The sequence below is a fragment of the Podarcis melisellensis genome, assembly GCF_964234715.1.
Source record: "Podarcis melisellensis genome assembly, chromosome: 8".
NCBI lineage: Eukaryota > Metazoa > Chordata > Lepidosauria > Squamata > Lacertidae > Podarcis > Podarcis melisellensis.
The window spans coordinates 20,795,671-20,821,952 of NC_138540.1; the positions used below are offsets into that span (position 1 = coordinate 20,795,671).

Sequence of the window (26,282 nt, forward strand, 5' to 3'; positions counted from 1 at the left end):
AGACACTTCCACAGCTTAAAAAAGATGGATAACACAACTATCGTTGATGAGACCGTTGCCAACGCCAGTTTGGCAGAGTGCATCTTCCAAGCAGACTTTCAGTATTCCTTCTTCACGATTGTCTACAGTACGGTCTTTGTCCTGGGCCTCCTGGGGAATGGGGCCGCCCTGCACCTCCTGACCTGCCAGGCCATCAGCATGCCTCGCTCTTACGTCTACCTGGTTAACTTAGCCGTGGTGGACACCCTGTTTGTCTGCATCCTGCCTTTCAAGATCCATTACCACCTCAACCGGAACAACTGGATCTTTGGGGACATTGCCTGTCGGCTGACAGGGAGCATGTACTTCCTCAACATCTACCTCAGCATCGCCTTCTTCACCTGCATCTGCCTTGACCGCTATGTGGCCGTTTTGCACCCTTTTGTGTACATCCGGATCAAGGGCGCCCACTACGGGCTGGTGGCTGTGGTCCTCTGGGTGACGGCAGTGAGCATCGCCGCCCCGCTGGTCCTCGGGGGGCCCCTCAACTTCAACCGGAGCAACGCGACCGTCTGCTTCGAGAGTTTTGGGCTGGAGGAGTGGACCGGGCGCATGATGCCCTACAACGTCTGCGCACTGATATTTGGCTTTGTGGTCCCTTTCGGGGTCATCCTGATCAGCTACCCTCTGATCGCCCGGCGCATCTCTCGCATCCCCCGCAGCGCCCGCAAGAGGAAGGCCTTGGGCACCATCTACCTCATCCTCTTCATCTGCGCCACCTGCTTCCTCCCATACCACCTCACCCACCTGCTGCACTTCCTCATGCGAGCTGGGCTGATCCGGGACTGCCGCTTTGCCCTTGTCATATACAGGATGCGCCGCATCACTCTGGCCTCGGTCAGCTTCAACTGCTGCCTGAACCCCATCTTGTACTACTTCACCTCAGCCAGCAGGCGGTGCCGCTGGAGACTTCCCTTCAGGACCAGGGCCACCAAAGTCTACACCATCTGTGGACGTCGAGGCGACACTTGCGCACCCGCCAACCTACGCATTGCCAGACCAAGGCGGGGGGAAAGGAGGCAGCAGGTTCAGATGATATCGGTGAGAAACCCAAGGAACTTTAACTGAAAATGTAGAGGGCTTTGTGCAGGAGGGGTTAGCGTTATGTATCCTTAAGATTTTTGAAAGGGGCTGCAGCAGGGTGGAGGGACCACATTTCCCCAGTGGCATCTAGATTTTCTCTTTCTGCCACCCACCCAAGACCCCTGAGAGAGATTATTCGTAATGCCATGTTTCTGCAGGAGCACATAATGTGATACCAGATGCAGAATACATGCCCCACGATTTTATATTTTCAAAAAGGCACGTTTCTAGTCCTTTCGGCTGTGATGATACGCTTCCAAGTGGGTCAGCAATGTTGACTAAAATTGCAAAGGCCAGGCTGCTTTGACTGCAGAACGGGGATCCTGTGCCACCCCCACCCCCCAGCTGTTGCTCAACTGCACCTCCCAGCAGTCCTAGCAAGCCCTGCCCAATGGAGCAGGGATGGGCAGGAGAAGTGTAGTTTGGCAATATCTGGAGGGCCAAGGTGCCCCACACCCGTCTTGCTCCTCTACCATGGGCTTTGCAAAATGAAAAAAGACACACTTTTTTACGCTTCCTTTGGATGGACAGGGCTTGGAGTTGGGTGTGTCTGCTTTTGAACATGGGCATATGTACCCACTTCTGTTTTTTTAGTATAGACCAGACATTCAACTGGTGAAGGCTGATCCATTAGGTTGAAATGAGGAACTGACACACACAGCTCAGTTTTCTCTCAGCCAGCCCCCACCTGCCTGAGAACACCTTCCTCCATAGTCTTGAATCCTTCTTGCGGGCTTCTCAGAAAAGGCAGCTAGTTGGCCACTGTGAGAACAGAATGCCAGGCTCTGATGGGCACTGGCCTGACTGCTATGGTGCCCCTGATCCTTTTTCCTTAAAGTGGGAGATGCCTGCGACAGAAGATGCCGCCTTCTCTGCCCGTGAAGCAGGCACTCTACCATCAAATGGCACTCCCTTCCCCATCACAAGGCAAGAGCTCACAGAAATGAATCCGAAGGTGAGTAGGCTTGGACGATGCTGTGTGATTCATTATCTGAAACCAGTATGGCATTCACATCGTGATACCCGTGTCAGACTTTTTGAACTGCCAGTACATCAGGCCTCCCCGGCTGCTGCCAGCTCAGCGCTCCTCGCCCCCTTGTGCTGTCCTGGTGTTAGCTGGGGAGCCATTATGTATTGGCAACTCAAATTGCCTTCACCTGTGGGCAGGATGCACCTTTCCTCCTGGAGCAATGACTGCCCTGGGAGGAAAGCAGCAGCCTGCAGGAGCCTTTGCATTGCGGCTTCCTTGAACTACTCAGCTTGGAGGAGAAGCCCCCCAGATGAGTGAGCACCGATGCTTCTCCTGCTTGCGCATTGGAGAGATCCGGGCCCCCCCGCTCCCACCAGCTGATCAGTTTAAGGAAGCCCCTGCTAGGACATGTATCTCGGCTGCTTCTTCCTCCCCTAAGTTGGGGAGGAAGAAATAGCAGAGATACATTCCAGACATTGTGGTATATCAGAATATTGTTGTCTTTAGCTGCTGATGTATGACAATGTTGAAAACCAGGTATCGCCCAGGTGAGATGACTTGGGTTGGGTGTGGAGCTAACAATCCTGGTAAACTGGCCTCCTTTAGAAAAAAAACACAGTTTGCATTCACTGTGAAGGGACTACTACCTATTTTTGGATTTTTTTTTAAAAGCCTACTACTTGGAGTTGTTACTGCAGATGCCACCTGTGACAATAAAGGCCACTAATATTAAATACTAAAACTCCTTGCGTTTTAATTTGTTAAAAACACACACAAACTTAAGTATTTACATTGTCCTTTACATGTTCCAGGGGCTCCTGGAGACTCATGCCGTGATTTGAGGCAGCGCCTTCTTCAGCAGGGAGGTCACGTAGCTACCCATTTCTTCATCCTGCAACCAAAATCCATATTTTTTGGTTAGTAGAAGCTAAGGCTGTACATTCACACCACTTTCAGACTTTTTGAGCTGGCAAATACATCACAGCTCCCAGCACAATGCAACTCACTCCTGTCTGCTTGCAGGCAGATGGGAGTGAGGCGCCCTGTGCTGGCAACGGCTGGGGAGCCGCAATGTATCGCCAGCTCAAATTGCCTTGAGAGGCAGGTGGTTTAAGGAGACCTGCTGCTCTGCTGTGGGGCTGGGCGACAGGTTTTCAACATCATGATGTATCACCATGGTTGGCGATAAACCACAATGTTGAAACAAGCTGTATTGCCCCCTGCCAGAGTGAAACTGCTTTAGCTTTCACTTTTGCAGGCCAGGGCCAATGCAGCTGGTCTGAGCCTGCTGCTTAGCTGGGGGGCAAAAAGGCTCCTATCCCCCAGCTGAGCAAGCCCAAATGTTGGCAGGGACCTTGAGGCTCCCTCTGCTGGCGTGGGGGATGGGTGAGCTACCTCGCTGGTTCCTCCACCCCCCATGAACCAGGTGGCGGCAGCCAAGCACACAGCCTTTTCCTTGTGGGGTGGAAGCAAGGATCCCCCACGCGGCGGGATGCAGGCTCTTTTAAACTTCTCCGTTGAGGGGTGCACAGCCATGCACCCCTCAATGGAGAAGAAGGGAGCCTGCACCTCCCTCAGCCGCGATCCCGCTCCTGCTGGTGTACAAGGCAGGCTTGGTTAAAATGACTTGGCCGAGGTGAGGACAGTGGCACACTGCTCAGCCAAGCAGTTTAAAGAAGCAGAGGGAGGAACATGCTGTATCACACATCACCGATGAAGCTTGTTTCTCTCTCTGCACCTATGAGGGCAGAGTGGGATGGTGGTTTCACTTGGCAGTATATCACTAGTGAAACTGCCATTGCTGTTTGTCCCTCAGTGATGTATCGCCCAGGCCTACTCTGCTGAGGGGCGTGCAGCTGCCCACACCTCGGCGGAGCAGTTTAACAGAGGGACAAACAAGCTGGCTTGTTCCTGGCCCCACGAGGTGCTGGGGTGAAACTGCCTCAGCCTACTCGGCAAGAGCAGTGGCGGTTTCACCCCACACCTCACAGGGCCGGGGCTAATGCAGCTTGCTCCTTCCTCCGTTCCAACACTGCGGTGTATCACCAGATTGCAGTGTTTGGCTGGTGGATACATCGCAATGTTAGAAACCTGCCGTCGCCCAGCCCTAGAAGCCCGCTTGCCTTAAATTAAAAATACTGCCCCGCTATAACTTCCTGCATTCCTCCAGCTGTGTTGCAGAACCATTTTGTTTAGATGGGCTTAAGGAAATTCCGGGAGGGTCTGCCAACACCTCTGGGGCTGGAAAACTTCTGTTTACAAAAGCTGCAGCGTGGAGGATGGCCAAAGGGGTCTCTCAAGATGCTGTTTACTCCAATTCCCTTCATCCCTTTGGCCATTAGCCACACTTACTGGGGCTCAGCAACATCTGGAGGGTCTCTGGGTCTGCTCTAGCCCCTTGCTAAGGTGGAAAGGGGCAAGGGACTCTGAAAGCCAGGAGTGTGATAATGTGTGTAAAAAAGAAACCTCACCTGATACGTCCACGACACCAGCAGAAGTTTAGTTGCAGGATCTTCCGATTGCACTGTAACCTGGATCAGGATGGACTCGACCATTATGGAGGTGTCAGAGAGGTGTTGAACAGAATAGTCCTTCAGGAAACTAGAGTGGGGGGGATGACAACAATAACATGTTGTATATCACCACAAGCAGCTTCCTTTCCTCTCCTGGGGCAGCTGGCAGCTAGGAAAACAGATCCTAAAATGCATTTTGTGATTGGTCTAACAATTTTGGGGGCAAAATATTACTTAACCTTTCAAATAGCCTAGAATTATTTGGTAACCTCTTCTGTACAAACAATGAGAGTTAGAATCTTAACTAGTTGATTTTTTTAAAAATAAGCGTGTTAGAAACTAAGATCAAAGCAGCATGTCTACACTAATCTACAACCTTGGTACATTGGACAGATTACAGTACTGAGTGCAGAGTTTTGGGAATGTGAGTTTTCACCTTTCTGCCAAAGAAAGCAAGCTCCTAATCTGCAAGGCTGGGAAGATGTATACGAAACTGTGCTCAGCAGCGAACATAGACAAATAAGGCACAATTTTTCTTTTCTTTCTTTGCTGGGGGCTTGTAATATTCAGTGCTTGCTCTCCTAACTAACAAAACCAAAATGCATGTTCAGATTACATAGTCCCTCGAGGATAAGAATTCCAACATTCCTAGCTGTGAGGTCCGAATTCTCTGTTCCTAATCCAAGGACAGGACTAGAACAAATAATGAAAATGGCAAGGAAGCAAGATTTTGGCTCAGCAGTGAAGGAAAAACTGCCCAATGGACAGAGCTGCTCAGCAAAGGGAACAGACTGCCTCAGGAGGCTGTTGGCTAGGCTATCCTCCACTAGGCACACTAAGCAGGAGGTCCTGAATGAGATACAGCCAACTCTCTGACTGCTCAGTCAACCATTTTTTATTCAAACTAGGGCTCCTCCCTATCTTGTGGCCCCACCTCCCACCTTTCCAAGGAAGCACAAAGCAGGCCTTGAGCCAAAGCATTCCTTCAAGCCATTTTGCACACAGTCTGGTGTACCTACGTCTTCAGGTGGTTGTATAAACGCAGTCCTGTCTCGTGCTCTTTGCGGGGGTCCTGGAAGTGGATGCGGCAGGTGAACCTCAGCTGGTGCTCCGCCAGGCCCAGCTCTTTGAGTGCTTGTTCGGGAGAGACCAGGCGGAAGCTCTGCCCAGAGAAGGAGGAAGGGAGAGATGTAATGCGCAGGTTCTGCTTTTGGGCTTCCCCCTGAGGCATCTGGGCAGCCAGGGAAGAGCATGCTGAACTACCTGGGCTGCCAGTCTGATCTAGCAGGCTCATCTTACTTTTTAGAGAGAGGCACAAGGCACAGATTTAACAATGTACTGCATTTGGGGTGGCGGCGGTGAAGAATTCTACACAACAGGGAAACCTCATGATCTCAGTGGCAGCACCAGCATAAAAATATTAAAGAGGGCAGGCACATTTTAGGCTTCTGAAACATCATTTCACATTAATGCTCCCATCCTAAACATATAATTGCGGAAGTAAGCGCTACTGATTTTAATGCGTCTTAAACCTTATGTCAACTAAGCCTCCTTAAGAGTGCAATGTGGTAGTAACCTATATGTGAAAAGGGCCTTTCTTCCACGTAAACCATTGAGGGGTTCCAAGAATGGAGGGAGACTACTAGGCAGAGTTCAGGGTAGGTGGGGGACCTTTCTGCCAACCCCACCACAGGAGCCATTCTATTGGCCAGGAGTCCCACCCACCCACCCAACCTGCCTCCACTTACATTGTCCTTGATGATCAGGGTCCCATGCATGAGCTTTGGCCTCTTAGAGTCTGGCAAGGGGCCTGGATATTGGAAACAAAGAGAAGAGAAAAAAGGCAGTCAGCAACCATTCAATATTTCCCCACCACCTCCAGATATTCCTTGTCGTGTACGTCACCAGGCCCTACAGACATTCATTTATTTACAGGGACAGGAAAGGGACCACAGCCACCCATTCTGAAGCACCCCTCTGCAAACAGGAAACACACACCACAATCAAAAGCCTCTGCGTGTGTTACTCTGAGGTGCTAAATTACTGTACTCTTACTGCAGTGGTCCAATTTTAGCATCACATTTTCCTTCCTGGGTTCTAGTGTCAGATGAACTGCTAGTCCCAGAATACGTCACAGGGTGTTACTGCAATCAGCCAGCGATACCAGCTTAATTTACAGCTGGCAGCAAAAGAAGATGGTGCCATGGGGCTAGCTGGGCACTGCTAGTAGCATGGCTCCAAGTGCCTCTGTCTCTACCACCAAGGAGGGCCAGACGCTTGCTATTTCTAATCCCACTACACAACCGAAGCCATTTCAATTAAAAAAATTAAGTTAGTGTAGTTCAAGAGTAAGGTTCTAGTCCTCATGGACTGCAGAGATGAGTTCTGAAAGAACACCAACTGCCTGTAGGCCTCTGGGTGTCTCAAATACAGCACCACCCAAAAGAGGAGAGAGAAAGGTTTGGCTGGGAAGGCTGGGGCAGAGGGGAATGGTCTCCTTCAACATACATGGAGGCAGCCTAAGCAATTTGGGCACTTCCACAGGGAACAGAAAAAAGAGGGACAGGTTGGTGTCAGAACTCGAGAAGAGGACCTGTGTGGCATTGTAGAAAGGAGCTGTAGGCAGTGCAAGATTATTTTTCATACTTGCACTCTGACCACTAGCTTCACATCTGATGACAGCATGGGACTTACCCAAGTAAAACTGAATTACACTAGGATTACTAGCAGGATAGGGCCCATCTGCTGGGGGGTGGGGAAACTTTGGCACTATAGATATTGCTGAACTACAATTCCCGGCTCCAGCAAGCAGATGGCCAGAAGAGGGAAGTTCTTCTCCCTCCCTCATAGCACTAGAACTCAGACATCCAACAAAATGGAACATTGGAAGATTCAGGGCAGACTAATGGGCTTGTTCACACAGGGCATAGTTAAACTATGGAAGTCTCTTCAGCAGGAGGCAGCGATGACCACCAACTTGGATGGTTCTGAAAGAGGATTAGGGAAATTCACAGAGGACAAGGCCACTGCTGGAACCAGCCACACTGGCTGTGTTCTACCTCCATTGGCAGAGGCAATATGCCTCCAAATATTAGTGGCTGAGAATTGCAGGAGGGGAGAGTGGTGTTGCGCACATGTCCAGCTTGCAAGCTTCCCATTGGGCATCTGGTTGGCCCCTGTGAGAACAGGATGCTGGACTAGATGGGCCATTGGCCTGATCCAGCAGGGCACTTAGAAGTTCAACAACACGTGTTAGGGCCAAAGGTCCCCACCCCAAGCCAGACACACATTGACTCAACACCGTATATGGAATAGAAATATCTGATCACAACATGGAAAGCCTCACATACGCAGGCTTGATAAATGGCTCTCGATCACCTGCATGGCTTTGCTTTCTTTGGCTTTGCCATTTTGGTGGTGGCCCCAACCATCTTCCAGCAGCCACATGAAAACATAACAGGCCTACACGCAGCAGTGCTTGTAGGTATCTTCCCAAACCAGTATCCATACAGCAGGGATGAGAAACCTCTGGGGCAAGGGATCAAATGCAGACCTCCAGGCAGGGCTGGATTTAGGTTTGATGAGGCCCTAAGCTACTGACATCCAGCTGTCCTTTGTGAACAACAAATTGTCACTTTTGAGTGTTGAATATATGCTATATGTTAATTTATGGACCTAACAGGTATCTAAAGCCATTTGCACATAACAAAATATGTATTTTATCAAAGTAATTGTTGAACCGAATACAGTTAAGAAGAAGTATATTAATAGTGATGGGGGGGAGAGAGAGGGGGGCCCTAAGCTATAGCTTGTTTAGCTTATACGTAAATCCGGCACTGCCTCTAGGCCCCTCTTAACTGACCTTTGGCTCCTCCCAGGCCACACCCCTCACAAACCCACCTGTGCAACCTCTTGTTTTTGCCAGGATGGGGGATAAAGAAGGGCATTTGAGGGTGTATCTAAAAGAGGACGCTATGACAACTCTCATTTTAAATACCCCTACTATATGTAGGCTATAGAAGCTGTGATATATTGCTGAGGGGACAGGAGAAGAGAAGAGGAAAGCAAGTCTTCAACCACCAGTTATGTCTATGCCTCATCCAGAAAGTACAGCCAGAGACATTTTGGCAAATTTAAAAAATCCACCTGGACAGAAATTTTACCCCTGAAAAAGAGGACGTGTCCTGGAAAAAGAGGACACATGGCAACCCTAGCTAGCCTACTACGCAAAGGGAGGGTTCAAATCTGCTGCTAGGCCCACTTGTGTCTCTTACCCCACCCCTGCCCCAGAAGGACATGTGGTCCTTGGGCTGAACCCTGCTGTACAGATTTGTAAATATGTTTAATAAATAATATTTCTTTAAAAATGATAGAGATGAGTTGTGCACCCAGAACTTTACCTATGGTGAGCTCCCTCTTCAGCAGCCCAAGCGAAACGTCCACAGGGATGTTGGGGTTGGTGTGAACCGTCACTGTCTCCCCGTTGGCAGGCATGTGGCAGGTGACATCTGCAAGAAAACTTAGCCGGTCAACTGCTGCAAGTTCACTTTTTCCTAGAGAGGTAACCCAAGGTCACGCCCACCCCATGCAACTAAAGCACACCACTTCCCCCCTAAAGAATCCATAACCAAGAGCAATTCCCTGAATGGGTCTTTCTTTCTTTCGACAGAGAAGGGAAATGATTTTCTGGAGCTGTTCAGAGAACACATGAGAACCTCGGGAGGTGAAGCAACAAGCATGGGGAAAGGCCCCGGGTCCCTCCATGGGAAGAGTCACAAGACAGTGGGAAGGCTACGTACGGAACTCCTGCTCAATCTTTTGCTTCAGGAACTCCATCTTCTTCGCCTCCCCATGAACCAGGAGGACGTTCCGCGGTTCCGCTTGGCGGATGAGCTGCATGATGCCCTTGGCATCCGCATGGGCGCTGAAGGACATGTACTCCACTTGCATCTTCACTTCCAGCTGGAGGCCAGAAAGACACGCACAGGGAATGATGGCAGCTGCCTCAGAATGTATAATTACTGCACATCCCTTCAGATCCTCCCTCCCTCCCTCCCTTTCCTTTCAATCAATTAAAGTGGAGGGGCAGCTCCAATCTGCCACAGCGGAAGGTCCCTCCTGTGAAACATTTCCACTCACAATCTGCCTTCCTTCCATTTCCAGCTTCCGCTGACCGCCCAAGATTTTATGGCCGACAGTTCCTTGCACACAATATCCTGGCATGATTACCTGGGAGACAGAATCCAGAAGGAAATTGTGCTTGTTACAGGAGCGACAAAATGGGTGTGGGGTTATTTGGGGGGGGTACCTAAGCACAACCAGTGTGATGTAATGATTAGAGTGTCGAGCTATGACCTGGGAGACCAGGGTTCAAATCCCTTCTCAGCCATGACGATCAAAGTGGTATATAAATGTAAAAAATAAAATAATAAACTGTATGCTTCTTGATAGGCAGATTCTCCAATAACTTACTATGATTATTATTACAACTAGGAAAGTAGGAAGTTGCCTTATACCAAGTCCAATCTAAGGTTCATCTAGCTCAGTATTACCTACACTGACCAGCAGCAGCTCTCCAGGAGTTACCGTAATTATAAAAAGGAACACACCAGGACTTCTGTCCTTCCTAAAGGGCTAACAACAAAATTCATACGCAAATATATTTGAGAACGACACACCTGGTCTGTTCTTAGAATTGCTGAAATTTCCACCCACAAATTCTCTCTTAGCAAGCTGTCATTCCAGATAAATCACAAATTTCTGGTACTTAAAAAATAATAAAAAACCCCAAACCAGAAGGATTGCTTTGGGGTGTGTCAAACTAAGCCCTACTGAAACCAGATCGAATTAGTAGACTTAAGCGAGTCATATCCACTAAGTAGACCTAAATGAGTCACGCCCACTATGTTCAATTCTGCTCTCTGAGCAGGAGCAGAATTGCCTGAAAAGCAGGAAAGTTTTGATTGCTTCTTTTAAACATGGAGGTGTGTGTGAAAAATGGCACGCACAAAACTATGCTGGTATGGACCTGCAGGTGTCCGCATCTAGGAGACGCCTTATGTATTAGATTATTAGACATGCCTCTTCAGGTGTTGGTTGGAAGTGTACGCTTAGAAAAGCATCTTCACAAGCACACAGGTACTGCACAGGCACAAGTGTCCAGGCAGCCCTGGCCAACCTGGTGCCCTCCAGATGTTCTGGGCTGCAATTCTAGAATGGAATGTGTTGGCTGGGGCTGGAGGGCACCAGGTTGGCAAAAGGATGCATTAGGGAACCAAGACTGACTGCATCACTTTCTTCAGTGAACATAGAGGATGTCCAGCTCTGGCTGACATCACTCAAAGAAACTAAAGGATATTGCAGAGTTCTTATGATGCTGGGGTGTCAATGACTATCGGACTTTGAAAAGCTGATATCACTGGGTCAAATTCATCAATGTTGTTGAATTAATTAAACAAAACAGTGTTAATTGGGCTTTGAATCAATGTGCAATTAATCTTTCCTAGTGGGTTGTGCACCCCACCATTATGAATAATGCTTTTTATAGGGCAGTGAGCACTGGGCATGAGTTTATGGAACCAAGGGGGCCCAAAAGCTTGGGAATCCAGACTTCAACCACGGCCATGAGGAGGAGGAGCAGAACTTCATCTGTCAAGAGTGTTTTCGTACCATGTTCTTCTCATTGCCAGCCCATTTCTTGAAGATCTGGAGGGACTGCCCAGCATGAAGCATTCCTGGTGTGGCAAACACAACCTTAGGAAGAGAAAAGGGAAAGCGGGTTCTTATCTAATCCAAGATGGCATTTTCAGGAAGGGTCAAAATGGAACCTGAGTGACTTGGCCCTGACCCACCGTCACCTGCCTGGTTCCCTCCCTACAAGTGCATCTTCCAGCCATGCACTGCTGACCCTTTAAGTGGCTATCTGACCCTTTCCTGGCAGACCACTGGGGCAGGAAGAAAAAGCAGGGGCGAGGGGGGGGGAGGCCCACGTCATCGTTCATGAAATTGTACCGTGGTGGTGTAAGGCACAGGTGAGCAGACTGTGGACCTCAGCAGAAAAAGGAGAGGGTGGAAACAGAAAAAGGCATGTCAGAGAGAGAGAGAGAGAGAGAGAGAGAGAGAGAGAGAACACGAGAACAGGGTATGTATCTGTGTGAGAGTGAGAGAGAAGGAGTGGCCAACCCACTATTTTCCTCTGATTCTGCCTACCACTGCCTGCAGCCTCTGAAAGATTACTCCAAGAGAATGCAGTTCTCTACATTAAAAAGGTTGACTGCCCCTGTCATAAGCAGCCCTGAACAATGTATTTGTACTAGAAGGCTGGGGTATAAATACTTAAATGATTAAATCGAGCCCACCCACCCCCCGTCACACACACACACACACACACGCCCCTCCCTCCACACGTACCATTGGCCCTGGGTTGTCAGCGAAGGCCCGGTCAAAGGCCTTGATGTGCTTGAACTCAAACATGTTCCTCTGGACAAACGTCTTCCGGATCTTCTGGTTGGTCCACGTGATGAAGAGCTTGTAATAGTGGTTGGCCTTCTCCGTCAGCCCCGTTGAGAAGTAGATGGGAGCCTTCAAGTTCATTCGTTCCCTTGGGAGGTAATGACAGTGGTGGCGGTGGAAAAAAAAGATCCATTTAGCCACCCTCTATAAACAGCTCTCTGGCTTCTGAAGTCTTGGCCTGTAACTCTCATTCATTTTGAAGCATAGTTTCATCATGACAAGGGATAGTGATTCGAGGTTGGTTTGCTTTAAAAACAACAACAACTGAAAACTTGACATTCTCAGGAAGCTGAAAACAGCACTTGTGACCACACTGGGTTGCACATTATGGTAAGCTACGGTTTGATGGTTTACCAGGAATGCACAGGCCACTGCTGCTGTGCTCCTCTCCTGCTGATGAGCAGGAGCAAATAGCTATGAACCGTGGCTTAGTGTTATTTCCGAACCAGAGATCGCAACTTGTTTCAGAGGGCGAATTGCTTTGTGTGATACAAACTCCAATCCCTGGTTTGGGTGGAATGCCAAGCACCCTAGTTTGTTGCTTTTGCTCACTAGCACGGAGCTATTGCTGTGTTCACGTAAATCATTCATAGAATTGCAGAGTTAGAAGAGATTCCCAAAGGTCACCCAGGCCAACCCCCTACAATGCAGGGGGTGTCCAAGCTCTGCTTAAAAACCTCCAAGGAATGAGAATCCATCACTATGGCTTACAGTGGGGAGGGGAGGACATCAAGGCTGGGGGCTGTTTGTGGCCCTCCAGGCCTCTCTTATCTGGCCCTTGGAACGCTCCACAGGCCATGCTGCCTCACCGCAGGACACCCCCCCCCCCCCAGTTCTCCTTAAAACCTGGCTGGAATGTGCCCTTGAATTCTGATCATGCCCCCTGCTTGCCTGGATGGTGTGAGCTGGGCTTGAATGTGTGTAGAAACAAGCCTACAGTACAAAGGTAACATTTGCACTTGTTGCTCTGCCCACATTTTGCCTCTGTCCCCGCCCACCACTTGCATGTGGCCCCTGGAAAGCTGCCCAGAAGGGAACGTGGACCTCAGGTTGAAAAGGGTTCCCCGCTTGTGGCTCACCGGGACGTGTAATTTGCACTGCTGCCAGGATCACATCTTGCTCACAAGCCCAGGAAAGGACAGAAGGGAGCATAAAGATGACAATGAGATATTGGGTGGGCGGGAGAGATTTCATTCTTCAACAAGCAAGGAGCCCCTCAGGCATCGAGGCAGCAAGCCATTTTTTAAATGAGAGTGAAAGAGGCTTGTCTCCTTACCAGAAAGTCTCCAATAAAATGCAGAGCTCCTGAGCCCGTCCGAGAGCGAATACGGGGATAAGGACCTTTGGGAGAGAAAACAAAGGGTTCAGTTGGGAAATGGCAGCTGCAAACTATCCCCTGCTTGCCCAGGGAGATACACCTGACACCAGCCTCCTCTATTTTAGGCACCTGGCAAGGACATGGTCTTTTGGCCCTGAATTTGAAAGATAGCTCCTTTAACAGGGTGAGGCCTTTAAATCCTGCCTTGTAGCCGTGTTTTTAGACTTGGTTGTTCTTAAGTCGCTTTCGGTCACTCTGGCTAAACAAAGCAGCTAACAAATTACAAACAGGATACAGATGGTAACAATTGGGAAATGTCTCTTTCAGGGGAAGTTTGCCTGCTATGACCGATCTGCTAACTGGAAAACTTCAGCCAGGGTGTCTCAGAGGAGCCTAGAAGCCGATAGGCAGGCTGGTAGTCTTACCTTCCCTCCTCTTTCGATGGCTTCATGGACCTTCTTCAGGAAGTCCCTCTCCCTGCAGCGCTTGGAGTCTCGAATGGTTGTGGCGTAAGTGGACTCGGAAATGAGCAGGTCAGGGCGGCATTTGTCGATCCAGGCAGCTCTAAGGACAAAGCACAGGTTCACCACCACGACGGAGGAACACACCAGGTGAAGAGCTCAAATAAAATGCCTCCCCACCCCCTGTAAATCCTGCTCTGCTGATCCTGATTGTTATTAGTCATTTATACCACTTACTTGCCAGTGTGGTGTAGTGGTTGAGTGTTGGACTAGGACCTGGGAGACCAGGGTTCAAATCCCCACTCAGTCATCAAGTTCTCTGGGCATGACCTAGAGCCAGTCACTGCCTCTCAGCCTACCTCACAGGGTTGTTGGGAGGATAAAATGGGGAGGGCCACAAATACCACATGGAACATGGAAAGGTTATGTGGGAAGAGCTTCAAAACTCTTCTAAGACCCTCCAATATTTTACGGTTGATTTATTAAAAAAAACACCTTAAAAACTGCCAAGAAATTTAAAGCATTCAAATTTTGAACGCTGGAGGTCAAAACACAAACAAACTGGACTACGTTTTTCCAAAATTTTTAGTTTCTGATCAAGTTGCCCAAGCCTTCCCCACCGGCCACTTGGACAAATAGAAATGAATGAGTGTCATAAAATGTCACTTGAGAAAGAGCGAATCTTAGTGCCTTGGTGTTCTCCCACACTTACCCTAAATGCCTGTCTGGAGTCATGTTGTAGTCACCCTAATTTGAGAAAGGGAGGGGAAACATTTTCAGTACATCACAAGTAACTTGAACACGTTCAGCTGAAAAGACAGTATATGTAGATTCAGCCAGGCACTTACAGTGTAAACGACGGACTCGCAGCCGACTTTAATCTGGAACATGGCTGCCCCAAGAACATGCCCTGCGTAATACGCCTTGATCTCCAACTCGTCATCCACCTGCATTAAAAAAAGGGCAAGCGTTGTGGCACAACAGTAAAATGTCTGCTTTGCCTGCAAAAGATCCTGGGTTCAATCCACAGAATTTCCTGATAGGACTAGGAGTCAGTCCTGCCTGAAATCCTTGGAGAGTTGCTGCCAGTCCGTGCAGGCAATGCTGAGCCAGGGGGAACAATGCATTCCTTCCTGTGTAAAATGACAAACTGCAGTGGGTGCAGAATGCAGCAGCTAGATTGCTGATGGAGGAAGGTGGTTGACAGCAGGGGACACTTCTGCTAAGATATCAGGACTGGCTACCCACAGGCGATAAAAATCTTGTAATGATATGTGAAGCTCTGAGCAATATGGGCCCAGGATACCTTAAGGACCCACCTGAGTTCTTATATCTTAGCTTGATCACTCAGAAGAGCATGGTTATAGTCGGCCCCCTTGCCTCCACCAGAACTCAGATGTTTAGTGTTACTGGTCCCATACTGCAGAATGCTCTTCCAACAGAGATGCAGCAGGCACTCTCACTAGACTTCTAGGCTTCTCTCAAAGACCTTTTCATGCTGACAGGCCCACACAGCTGTTTAATTTTTCAGCAGCTCATTTTCATTTAAGTATCATTTTTACGATGGAGTCATTCTACGTATCAAGCAATCCAACTTTTTTTACCTCATGCCATCCAATTTCCTTAATATTTTGTACACTTGTTGAATGAGCAAAACTAAGTTTAAATCTAAAAATTTAGCTTTCTATGTCATCCAGTTTTTGAGTTATGAGGGTTTGAAATTTCAGGAAATTGACAATTTTGGCCTTGTAGGACCACACACAAACCTTAGGTCAGCCCAGCCCAGCCCAGCGTCGAGATACGTCAAAACTAAAAACACTAATCTCTTCGAAACCTCATGGGCTTTAATATGATAGGTCACAAGATGGACTAACTTTACATTTTAAATGTGTTACAAAATTTTAAATTATAAAAAGTGATTTAAAATGATTTAAATTATTCAAAAAATATATAAGATCTACCTGCAAAATTTCCATTTGGGATCTCAATGGGATCACATTAAAAAAATTATTTTGTACATACGTGCCTGCCTTACTGGGTTCTATTTAGGATAAAGGGGTCTTCTTGGAGTTAAAATATAACGGAATAAACAAGACTTCAAACAAATTATTATTATTATTATTATTATTATTATTATTATTATTATTATTTCTACCCCACCCATCTGGCTGGGTTTCCCCAGCAACTCTGGGCAGCTTCCAACAAAAGATTAAAAATACATTAAAGCATCAGTCATTAAAAACTAACAATGAGTCTTTCAAAGTGTTAATTCTATAATGCAACAGCAAGCAATCTCTCTACTTTGGAACACATTTTTAAAAGAAAAGCCTGACTAGCTTTCCAGATACCTTTTAACTGCACAACTTTCTAACAAAATGCCTGAAGTAACTGAAGCTGGGGGGGGCAGGAAAGGGCATTCTCTGTGGTGGCCCCCAGGCTGTAGAACTCCCTCCCCGCAGGTGTGCCTGGCACCTTCATTGCAAATGGTGATGGTGCCCCTTTACCCCGATGACCTATTTTTAGGACCCACCTTACTTCAGCGACTCTAAGTTGTTTTAAACTACTTTTCATATTGTGGTTTAATTGTTGTGCCCACTACTGAGACCTTAGAGTGAAGGGCAGGTAATTAATGAGAATAATAAGGATTAATAATACAATTATAATAACCAGGCATGAGTCCCCATCTCCCAAGGCTGGCTCCCCCTACCTGCACTGTCTGATGAAGATGGACAGCCACCACTTTCTTCATGCAATCTTTGATCATCTGGGAGGTGAAGAAGTTGGTCTCCCCTTTCTTGTCCACAGTGATTTTCCGGAAGTCCTCAAGGAGGATGGGGCAGATGGCCTTTGTTGGGTGGGTCATGTAAATGGGCCCATCGTAGCCAACCATCTCGCTGAAGTACGGAAGGGCCCCACAGTGGTCCAAATGGAAGTGGCTGCAAAGAGACAGGGCAAAATTCAAGGTGGCTTTTGATCCCCACTAAGCAAGAATGGGCCTCAACAGCTATTTGAAGTAGTTGCAAAACTTTTTTTTTTAACCTGAACTTCATATACAGTGGTACCTCGGGTTAAGAACTTAATTCGTTTTGGAGGTCCGTTCTTAACCTGAAACTGTTCTTAACCTGAGGTACCACTTTAGCTAATGGGGCCTCTCGCTGCTACCACACCACCAGTGCGATTTCTGTTCTCGTCCTGAAGCAAAGTTCTTAACCCGAGGTACTATTTCTGGGTTAGCGGAGTCTGTAACTTGAAGCGTCTGTAACCTGAAGTGTCTGTAACCCGAGGTACTACTGTACAACTACTTGTATGTGTCTTAAAAGTTACATTTAACTTACTACATTATTAGGTGCCTAATTTACCCGTTGACGTGAAACCCCCTCCCCCCCAAAATGCCTAAAACTACTATTCCACTTCCAGCAACTCCTTAAGATCGTAAATGCTTATTTTTAATTCATTCATATATATCTGCTTTTAATTTTAGCTTGCTCAAGTTAACAACCTTTACGAACCACGGAGAGTTGGTTCAAAACCCTTGCTCAGGATTCCCGTCACTGCAACTTCAAATTGTGCAGCTTGATAGGATAGATACTCATAACTCATCAGGTAACAGGTGAATCATGATGCCCTGAAACAGCTTTGCGTGTTGCAGCACAAAGCAAGTTAACAGTGTACATGTCACTAGACAAAACAAAGGTGGTACCCACCTGATGATGACACAGTCCAGGAAATCAGTCAGCCTTCCATTCTGAGTGATGTAGGAGAAGTCAGGAAATCGCCTCTGCAAAACACAAAGAGACTTGGTGTGCCATAATGGTGGGGCTTACATTAGCTGGCATGCCCAGGAAGTGGCCATGTGTGCACAGAGAACCCGAAGATTGCTGCTTGCCTCAGAACCCACCCAGACTTCAAGATGAATTTTGGAGGCCCTCCTTGAAGGTTCCAATATCATTCGTTCATTCTTAGCAGCCAATAAACTCTAAGATCAATTATATTCCTCCACTGCAGGATTTATCACTATTATTATTTATTTAATTTCTATACCACCCTTCATCTGAAGACCACAGGACAATTTGCAATATAAAAACAAAGAAACGTACAGTATAAAAGCAAACAGAAGGAGGTTGGACTACATGACCCTCAGGGTCCCTTCCAATTCTCTGATTCTATATTTGTGAACAGAAGAGGCAGGGCTTTTTCAGCGGTGGCTCCCAAAGTGTGTTAACTCCCTTCCTAGGGATATAGAGTTGGCCCTACTCAGTTCTGGCTTTCAAAAACACACTTTAGAAGCCATTTTATTCCAAACTGCTTTCAGCTGAGATGGTTTCTTGTTGATTTTTTTTCCAGTTGTGGCCTTGGGCTGCTAGGGGATGATTTAATTCACTATTTGACTTCCTTCCTCTTCCCTCTTATTTTCTATTTAGCTGTGAGTCCTGGAATACCTGCTCCCTGTCCTGCAGGCTTTTTTCCACCTGGCATGGGACAGTGGGGCCCTGGTTGACTCCAGTTTAGGGAGTTTTGTGGGGGGAGTGTTGCTGCTGGGTGTTGTTGGCGGGTTTTTTGGGGGGGTTGTATCCTTATTTTAGATTTTTGTGGAAATTGTTGACTTTGGTTGTGTATTTTTTTTAAAATGTCTTATTTATTATTTAGAATTACAGTGGTAAATCGGGTTAAGTACTTAATTCGTTCTGGAGGTCCGTACTTAACCTGGAACTGTTCTTAACCTGAAGCACCACTTTAGCTAATGGGGCCTCCTGCTGCCGTCATGCCGCCACTGCACGATTTCTGTTCTCATCCTGAAGAGAAGTTCTTAACTTGAAGCACTATTTCTGGTTTAGCGGAATCTGTAACCTGAAGCGTATGTAACCTGAGGTACCACTGTACTTTGGTTCTGTTCTACTGTAGTTATGTATTTTTTTCCATGTTAGAAGGGGCCTTGAGCATGGTTTGAATGCTGGATAGGTGGCATGCAAATAAAATTATGTATGCATATGTTTTTCCTTGCTTCTGTAGGCTACTTTCTGCACACACTGACATGACCCCCTCTATCTACCATCCAGGCAAGCAAGAGTTCAAGGGCAGATTCTACCCATGGAAAAACACTCAAGTAGAGTGTGAAGCAGGACCAGTGAGGGGTGAGGCCTGGAGGGAAACATCTGATCACTCCTGCTCTACAACTTTCCCACACTCTAAGCTAAACCCTCCATGCACACTTTGGAGCAATGCCAAGTCAAATCTGAAACTGCCACCTAGGCCAAGGCCTGCCCATCACACTTACATCGTCATTATAGCCCATGTGCATCCCACAATCCAACATGACGTTTTTCCCTGCAATGGACACGAGGATGCAGCTCCGGCCCACATCTTGGCCAGCTCCTGAAAAGGCAAAACAGAAAAATATGTGAGTTGAATGGCCTTCAGTCTTAACAAAGGTGCTGCATTTCTGCAAGGTCACATAGCACATCTTTGGTGGTCATGTCCACCTATGCAGGACTTCTGGGGCTCAGATCCACCAAGAACTTCGTTCAAATAAGTCTGAAGCTCCTTTCTTGTAACTTGAAGCCATTGTTTTGGGTCCTGGCCTCCAGAGCAGGAAAAGCAAGCTTGCTACAGCCTCCGTGTGACAGCCCTTGAGATATTTGAAGATGGTTATATCTCTCCAGTCTCTTCCTTACCAGGCTAAACATACCCAATGCCCTCATCTGAACACATTACAGCTTGTGGTGCCCAGAACTGGACACAATACTTCAGGTATGGGCTGACCAAGGCACAATAGAGTGGTACTATTACTTCCTTTGATCAGGACCCAGCATAGGCAAACTCAGCCGTCCAGATGTTTTGGGACTACAGTTCCCACCATCCCTGACCACTGGTCCTCTTAGCTAGGGATGATAGGAGTTGTAGTCCCAAAACATCTGAAGGGCCAAGTTTGCCTATACCTGATCAGGACACAACACTTCTGCTGAGGCAGCCTAGAGTAGCACTAGCTTTTTTGCTGCTGCATCACATGTTAAGCTTGTGGTCTACTACGACCCCTAGATCCTGTTCGTATTTGTTGATTGCCACTCAGCAATCTGTAGTTCAGAAACGGAACTCTTTAGAAAATTTACACTTATGTGATGAAAAGTGGAGGGACCCACATTCCCCATGCCTGATCTATACCACCTAGAATCACTGTCAGTACACCTACCATTCCTAAAAATGGAGCTCAGTGCCTCAACTTGGGCAGACTGAGGACCCTAAACTCCAAGAACGCACCCCTCCATTTTTCTTTTCTCTTTCCTCTTGGAAAAAACAAGCGCCAACATTTTTGTTACTCACCCAAAGGAGTGACTTTTATTTCAGGCATCTTTAAACAGCTCGGGTTAAACCTCCAAAGTCCAGCTGCAATGGGAGCCGTTTCAGAGATCCCATAAGTGTTCCCCAATGGTGTCACAGCTTCAGAATCTTATGCAGAAGATTAATTCAAAATGTCCTGAAGGATAACAAAGAAATTTATACAGTGGCAGTGCTGCTGCTATAACTCACCTCAGACCAAGCCATTACCCAGCATTGGGTCCTGGCCCACCTGCTAAAGACCAATGCTCTATGCCAGGGCTTTACCAACCTGGCTCCCTCCAGATTACAGAAACATAGAATCGTAGCGTTGGAAAGGGTCACAAGGGTCATCTAGTCCAGCCCCATCTTTCTCCCAACATGGGATTTGAACCTATGACCCTCAGTTTAAGAGTTATGCTCTACTAACTGAGATATCAACCCTCCGTTCAAAATCATGCCCTTCCATATGTTTCAGGCCCTCATTAGCCCCACATAGGGTTTCAGCCAGGAGATTCTACCTGGAGGTGCTGGGGATTTCATTTATTTTTATACGTTTATTAAATTTGCATACTGCCCTTTGCCCAAAGATCTCGGGGCAGTTCACAGCATAAAAGCTGAACTTGGGACCTTCCGCATTGAAAGTAGGTACCCTTATCAACTTTAGGGGCATGCATGGGTACAGCACTCCGAAAACACTGGAAGGCTTTTGTTAAGCACCACAAACTGTAACCAGTGCCCGATTTACATATAAGCTAAACGAGCTATAGCTTAGGGCCCCACTCTCTTGGGGGCCCCCAAAAAATTTAAAGGGGAACAACAACTGGATGTACATTTCCAAAAAAATACATATTTTGTTATGTGCAAATACCTATTAGGTCTATAAATTACCATATAGCATATATTCAACACACAAAAAAGTGGCAATTTGTTGCTGACAAAGGACAGCTGAACATATAAAGGGCCGCATTACCTTCAGTAGCTTAGGCCCTCATCAAACCTAAATCCGGCCCTGACCGTAACAAGCCACCTTTGGAGATTATTTACAATTGTGCCACGCTCGAGCTTCCACTTGCTATTTTTAATAAAGCACCTTTTCCACCTACACAACCCCGCGCGTGCCTAGTTACTTGTTTTACTCCTGCTTGCTCATTCACCCGTGTACCCGCTTCCTTCGAGGAGCTCCAGGTGGCCTCCATGGGCCTCCCCAGCTTCTCCTCACAACGACCCCGCAGGGGAGGCCAGGCGGAGGGCGAGCGACCCGCCTCCTCTTCTCACGCAGGAACGCGCTTCTTCCGCGTGGCGTTTCTGCACCCCGCCCCCAACACCCCGACCCCGGTTTCCCTGTCTCCATGGCAACAGGCGTCGTCACCCCACCCTCCACCCCCGCTTGCCGCCACTTTCTTTGCAAACTCACCTGGCCGGTCGCGCCTACAAACGCCGAACACAGCCCTGGGGCGCATGCGCAAGGCGGTCGCACTCAGCTGCCTTCAACCTGCGCCAAGCTGGCCTATAGACTTTTTTTTAACCAAAAAGTGCAGAGTGACGCACTCAACAGTCAACTTCCGAGGTAGAAAGTACATAGTCTCATAGAGTTGGACGTGAATGTCCCCCCTCAGAAGAGCCCTTAACCTCATTTAAGGTGTTACAGGCTAGCGCATGAAACGTTAGGTCAGAAGTTTTGGGTCCGTGTTAAAGTTCACAGACGAGCGCCGAGAGCCTGCGACTCTACCCTTTTTTTATCTCTATGGAACGCACGGGCTTGGGACTGTCGCGCATGCGCCTTGGCTGGACCACGCGGGAAGTATACCTCCGTCTCTGCGCGCCTGAATGTTACGGAAGCGTAGGTTCCAGAACTAGCTTCGGCGCTTCTATTGGCTGGCGCGGCTTGGGAACCCTCGCCTCTGCGGAACCTAGGGATGGCAGGCGATTGGTCGAGGAGAGAAGGTAGGCGGAGACAGGTGAGCAGGAGGCGGGCTTTCATTGGCTGCGCTGAAGTTGGAAAGAAGGAAGCGGTCGCTAAGGTAAGTCAGTCTGGTTGCTGGGGAGGGGGAGAAGAGACCCCCCTAAGGGAGAGGCCCTTCCTCTTCCCATGGAGGGGTGATATGGGGCAGAGGCTTGGAAAAAGGAGGTCGATGGGGCAGAAGAAAGAGGAACCCTGCGCACCTGCGGCTCCCAGCCCTGTACACCTGAGATTTTATTATTTTTATTATTTCATAGATGAGTTAAATGTTAAATTCCTTCTATTGCCGGGGTTGTATCCCAAATAACTTACACTCAAGAGTAGACCCATTCAGTTGCGTCCAGTGCTTGTCCTACTCAAGAGCAGGCCCACTGCAGTTAATGGATGTGAGGACACCCACCCATTGAAATGAATGAATCTTACCTTAGCCAAGTCCATTTATGGGTCTACTCTGGGTAGGGCTAGCATTGGATACAAATGTGTGTGAGAGTATATGTGTGTGTGTGTGTGTGTGTGTATTAATCATTTGAATTTTTTTAAAAAAAAGTTTTTACAACAAAACTATTTTATATAACTTCTAGTTGCTGATGTTTCCGTTGTGAAATCACTTCAAGGAAGCGATCTGTAAATTAAATATATGGTTTTTAAAAAACGGACTTTGAGGCTGCCTTTCAAAACAGGAACATCCTGTCAAGGCAGCATACATAGTACTTAAACATATTGAGGTGCGTGTCGAGGGAGGAATCATTCTCCTAAAATTGTGAGACAGAGTTGTTAAAACTGTTATTGGTCCTAGCCAGGAATCCCATCCAAAAATTAAAACCTAAGCACAACTGTAAAAACAGATGGGCAATTAAATTTTTTAAAAAAATAGTAGTATTGGGTTGTATCCAATTGTATTAGAGTACAGTCATACCTTCGGGTTGAAGACGCTTCGAGTTGAGCACATTCGAGTTGCGCTCCGCGGCAACCCGGAAGTAACGGAGCGCATTACTTCCGGGTTTCGCCGCATGCACAGATGCTCTAAATGACGTCATGCGCAGAAGCGGCGAAAAGTGACACGAGCGTGCGCAGACGTGCCATCGCTAGTTACCTTTACCTCTAGATGCGTTCGTATCTAGAGGTACCACTGTATATGCACTGAAACTGATGTACCTAAGTTATGTCAGCTTCAAAGGATCTACTCAACTGGTACTTAGAGCAGTTGGGGATAGGAGGGAAAGTTTTTTAAAAAAAAATAGTATCAAAACCCAGACAGAGAAGGAGGTTGCATAGTTTTGTTTTTCAGTTTTATTTGCTTACCAAGCAATACTGCTCACATCTGTTCAGAAGTAAGCCCCATTAAGGTCAATGGGAGTAACACCCAGATTAGGATTTTCCAGTGAGTTTTATCCAACCTTAGTCCTGTTTAGAATAGAGCCACTGAAATGGAATAGTGAAAGTTAGGTCCATTATTGTCTTATTTTTCTTATTGATAATTTTATTGTTTTACCTTTATTGTAAACCATTTTGAGGGTTTTTGATTTGGTTTTTTACACAAACAGTGTAAAAACCTCATAAAATAAATGAATAAGTAATTTCAGTGAGACTACCGTGAGTCAACCCAATATTTCTACACTGACTTTCAGGGCAAGATAGTTCACGCTCATAATTTAAACAACATCTACTTCAGTATACCTACAATCATAGCTCTCTATTTACAGGCAGTCTAATACGTGCTACTGGCTGGCTAATGCCAGGGGGAAAAAATGAAAACGGAGACCGCAACAGGTTAAGCATGTCAGGCACCTTGTAAAACCGGGTCAAAACAAGAGTTACCAAAGCATGTTTAAAAGCCTATAATGAAAGGAGCCAAACGTGTATCGCTTGAGGGGCCCACAAACAGGGGCCCTCCCAGTGAAGCACATTCCGTCCCTCCATCCCACAAATCCGATTGATCTTGCTTATTATTTGCATACGACTTGATACTACTGGCCTGATCCAGCAGGGCTCTTCTTGCGTAACGATCTGGCCAGGGATAAGGCAGCTCCCGATGTTCCTGGGCTCATTTATGGTTTATCCACCCAGCAGCTGTTGACTCTTGCTGTCTGTTCCAGAGCTTCGCCATGGCCTACGGGGATGATGGACACAACCTGAGGGAAGTGCTGGACACTTTCAAGTCCTGTATTGACGAGAAGTCGGAAATCCTAATGGACCCTTACTTAGCAGGCTGGAAAGGGCTTGTCAGGTAAGGCTGTCCACCTAGTTAGGGAACCAAGCTTAGATCTTGCTCCACAATGGGAGTTGGGAACCTGTGGCTGCTCGGATGCCTAAAGCGCCTCTGCCAGTCAGTGTAGACCACACTGACCTACATGGGCCAACATGATGACTCATAAGGCACTTCCCTATTTTCCTTTGTTATTGACCGAGGCAAAAAATGGGCTCCCTGGCCCCGCTCCCGGTGGCGTAGCGTGGGGGGGTGCAGGGGGGGCTGACCACACCGGGCGCAACATCTGGGGGGGGGGCGCTCGCACTCGCAGCTCTCTGCCCCCTGCTAAAATCCACGGGTTAGGGGGCGCAAATTACTTGCCTTGCCCCGGGTGCTGACAACCCACGCTACGCCACTGCCCGCTCCTGCCACCTCTCTGCAAGTGTCCTCATGGCATGGCATTCAACATTCACTCTTCCACCCACAAGGAACAGGAAAAGCGAGTGGGAGACCACCAGCAGATAGTCCTTGCCCCTGAAGAGTTGCAGGGAAGGCTGGCTGCTTGTCGCAAGCGAAACTGTTGAAGCCTGCCCTCTGACTGTAAACTGTTTCTTGTTGAGACCGGCCCGCATGGATCTGTCATTCATTCTGTTGGGTTGCGCCTCTAAACCAAGGGTGGGGACCTTTTTTTCAACTCCACGGCCACATCTCAGCAGTGGGCAGGGCCAGAGGCAACATCCAGTGGAGCTTCTAATGCATATTTTACCTTTCGGCAGCAGGCTAGCCTATACACGCCCTCTCTATCCTCCTTCCAGGCGTGCAAGAGCGTTAGCAGTGCTCAAGGGACACATTCCAGCTGGTTTATGAAGAGTAGGGCCAGTGAGGGGGTGTGGGCTGGGGAGAGGGCCAGACAGAGAGGCCAGGAGGGCTGGGAAACCTTGAAGGCTCCTTGTAACTACAGGGTTCTGTTTTGGAAATCAGGTTTCTGAACACCATGGGCACGATCTTCACCTTCGTTTCCAAAGACGCAGTGGCCAAAATCCAAATCATGGAGGGCTTCCAAAGCGGCCCCCATAAGGAGAGCTACAGAACCCTTCAATCCATGGTGAGCTACGAGATGGCCAACAACCTGGTAGACCTGAAGAAGAACACCGAACGCCCCGTATCGGGCTGCCGGACGATCCTGCGCCTCCACCGGGCCCTCCTATGGCTGCAGCTCTTCCTGGAGGGCCTGCGGACCGGCGGCACAGACTGCAGGACGTCGGTGGTCTGCACGGATTCGTACAATGCCTCTCTGGCCAACTACCACCCTTGGATTGTCCGCAAGGCCACCACCATTGCCTTCTGCACTCTGCCCAACCGGGAAGCTTTCTTTGAGAACATGAAGGTGGGCAGCAACGAGGAGGCAGTGGAGATGCTGGGAGAAGCTTTGCCCCACATCAAGAAGCTCTACGATATCACACAGGAACTGTACAGCCGGCACAAACTCCTGGACCTCCCGTAGCAGAGCGGATCCCCACAATCAAGCGTTTCTCTGAATGCCACAGACGAAAAAGCAAGCATCGATCGTACATCTCATGCCTATCCATTTCCACGCCTGCTTGTTGGCACCAAGATCTAGCTCTCTGCTTCTCAGCTCTCTCCTATAAATCAGGTTTCTTATTGCTGGAATCATTTGAGCCTTCAAAGCATCCCTATTCTGGGTTCAATCAGCCAGATTTCTGGAAACAGAACTGGCCCCAGTTCCTATTTGACTGCGGTGGGGAGCCTACAGCCTTTCAGATGTTCTTGAGCTCCAACTCCCAACCACTGGGCTGGGGCTCATGGGAGTCAGAGTCCAAGAACATGCTTGAACTACAACTCCTATCATCCCTGATGGCTGGCCATGCTGGCTGGGGCTGATGGGATTTGGAGTCCCTCCCC

The 26,282-nt window shown here is 48.0% G+C and overlaps 3 protein-coding genes across 7 annotated transcripts; 2 read left to right on the forward strand and 1 right to left on the reverse strand.

Annotated features, from left to right (window-relative positions):
- On the forward strand, window positions 1-9,412 carry LOC309376875 (lysophosphatidic acid receptor 6-like). Of its 2 annotated transcripts, none has more exons than XM_081923789.1 (2): window positions 1-1,080; window positions 9,275-9,412. In XM_081923789.1, exons 1-2 carry the CDS (start codon window positions 25-27, stop codon window positions 9,314-9,316), a joined length of 1,098 nt encoding a protein of 365 aa, XP_081779915.1. In that variant the 5' UTR covers window positions 1-24; the 3' UTR covers window positions 9,317-9,412. The 2 variants fall into 2 exon arrangements, 1 of the variants encoding a protein (XP_081779915.1); XR_014171323.1 differs by lacking the exon at window positions 1-1,080 and adding an exon at window positions 1,440-2,077 and having other exon boundaries at window positions 9,275-9,397.
- Window positions 2,822-21,736, reverse strand: INTS11 (integrator complex subunit 11). Of its 3 annotated transcripts, none has more exons than XM_081923635.1 (18): window positions 21,626-21,735; window positions 20,215-20,368; window positions 19,172-19,269; window positions 17,601-17,674; window positions 16,604-16,832; window positions 14,745-14,843; window positions 14,609-14,643; window positions 13,861-13,999; window positions 13,394-13,458; window positions 12,016-12,205; window positions 11,275-11,358; window positions 9,745-9,834; window positions 9,405-9,567; window positions 9,006-9,113; window positions 6,354-6,415; window positions 5,625-5,767; window positions 4,564-4,693; window positions 2,822-2,984 (listed from the first exon to the last, which is right to left on the reverse strand). In XM_081923635.1, exons 2-18 carry the CDS (start codon window positions 20,240-20,242, stop codon window positions 2,919-2,921), a joined length of 1,803 nt encoding a protein of 600 aa, XP_081779761.1. In that variant the 5' UTR covers window positions 20,243-20,368; window positions 21,626-21,735; the 3' UTR covers window positions 2,822-2,918. The 3 variants fall into 3 exon arrangements, with proteins under 3 accessions (XP_081779761.1, XP_081779762.1, XP_081779763.1); XM_081923636.1 differs by lacking the exon at window positions 21,626-21,735 and adding an exon at window positions 21,366-21,492; XM_081923637.1 differs by lacking the exons at window positions 2,822-2,984; window positions 4,564-4,693; window positions 5,625-5,767 and adding an exon at window positions 6,233-6,280 and having other exon boundaries at window positions 6,327-6,415; window positions 21,626-21,736.
- Window positions 21,737-22,112: 376 nt separating this feature from the next.
- CPTP (ceramide-1-phosphate transfer protein) lies at window positions 22,113-26,282 on the forward strand. 2 transcript variants are annotated; one of them, XM_081923862.1, is made up of 3 exons: window positions 22,113-22,232; window positions 24,268-24,398; window positions 25,341-26,282. In XM_081923862.1, exons 1-3 carry the CDS (start codon window positions 22,128-22,130, stop codon window positions 25,861-25,863), a joined length of 759 nt encoding a protein of 252 aa, XP_081779988.1. In that variant the 5' UTR covers window positions 22,113-22,127; the 3' UTR covers window positions 25,864-26,282. The 2 variants fall into 2 exon arrangements, with proteins under 2 accessions (XP_081779988.1, XP_081779989.1); XM_081923863.1 differs by lacking the exon at window positions 22,113-22,232 and adding an exon at window positions 22,239-22,391.

Bases quoted from the DNA above. Each gene is read 5' to 3' on its own strand.
- LOC309376875 (XM_081923789.1), top strand. From the start codon at position 25: ATGGATAACACAACTATCGTTGATGAGACCGTTGCCAACGCCAGTTTG. The intron at 1,081-9,274 runs GTGAGAAACCCA...TTCTTTCGACAG, and splicing joins AGCAGGTTCAGATGATATCG to AGAAGGGAAATGATTTTCTG.
- INTS11 (XM_081923635.1), bottom strand. From the start codon at position 20,242: ATGCCTGAAATAAAAGTCACTCCTTTGG. The intron at 17,675-19,171 runs GTAAGTGTGATG...TGTGTTTTGCAG, and splicing joins ACATGGGCTATAATGACGAT to AGGCGATTTCCTGACTTCTC. The intron at 14,844-16,603 runs GTAGGGGGAGCC...TTTTTAATGCAG, and splicing joins ATCTTCATCAGACAGTGCAG to GTGGATGACGAGTTGGAGAT.
- CPTP (XM_081923862.1), top strand. From the start codon at position 22,128: ATGGCAGGCGATTGGTCGAGGAGAGAAGGTAGGCGGAGACAGGTGAGC. The intron at 22,233-24,267 runs GTAAGTCAGTCT...TGTCTGTTCCAG, and splicing joins AGAAGGAAGCGGTCGCTAAG to AGCTTCGCCATGGCCTACGG. The intron at 24,399-25,340 runs GTAAGGCTGTCC...TTTGGAAATCAG, and splicing joins GGCTGGAAAGGGCTTGTCAG to GTTTCTGAACACCATGGGCA.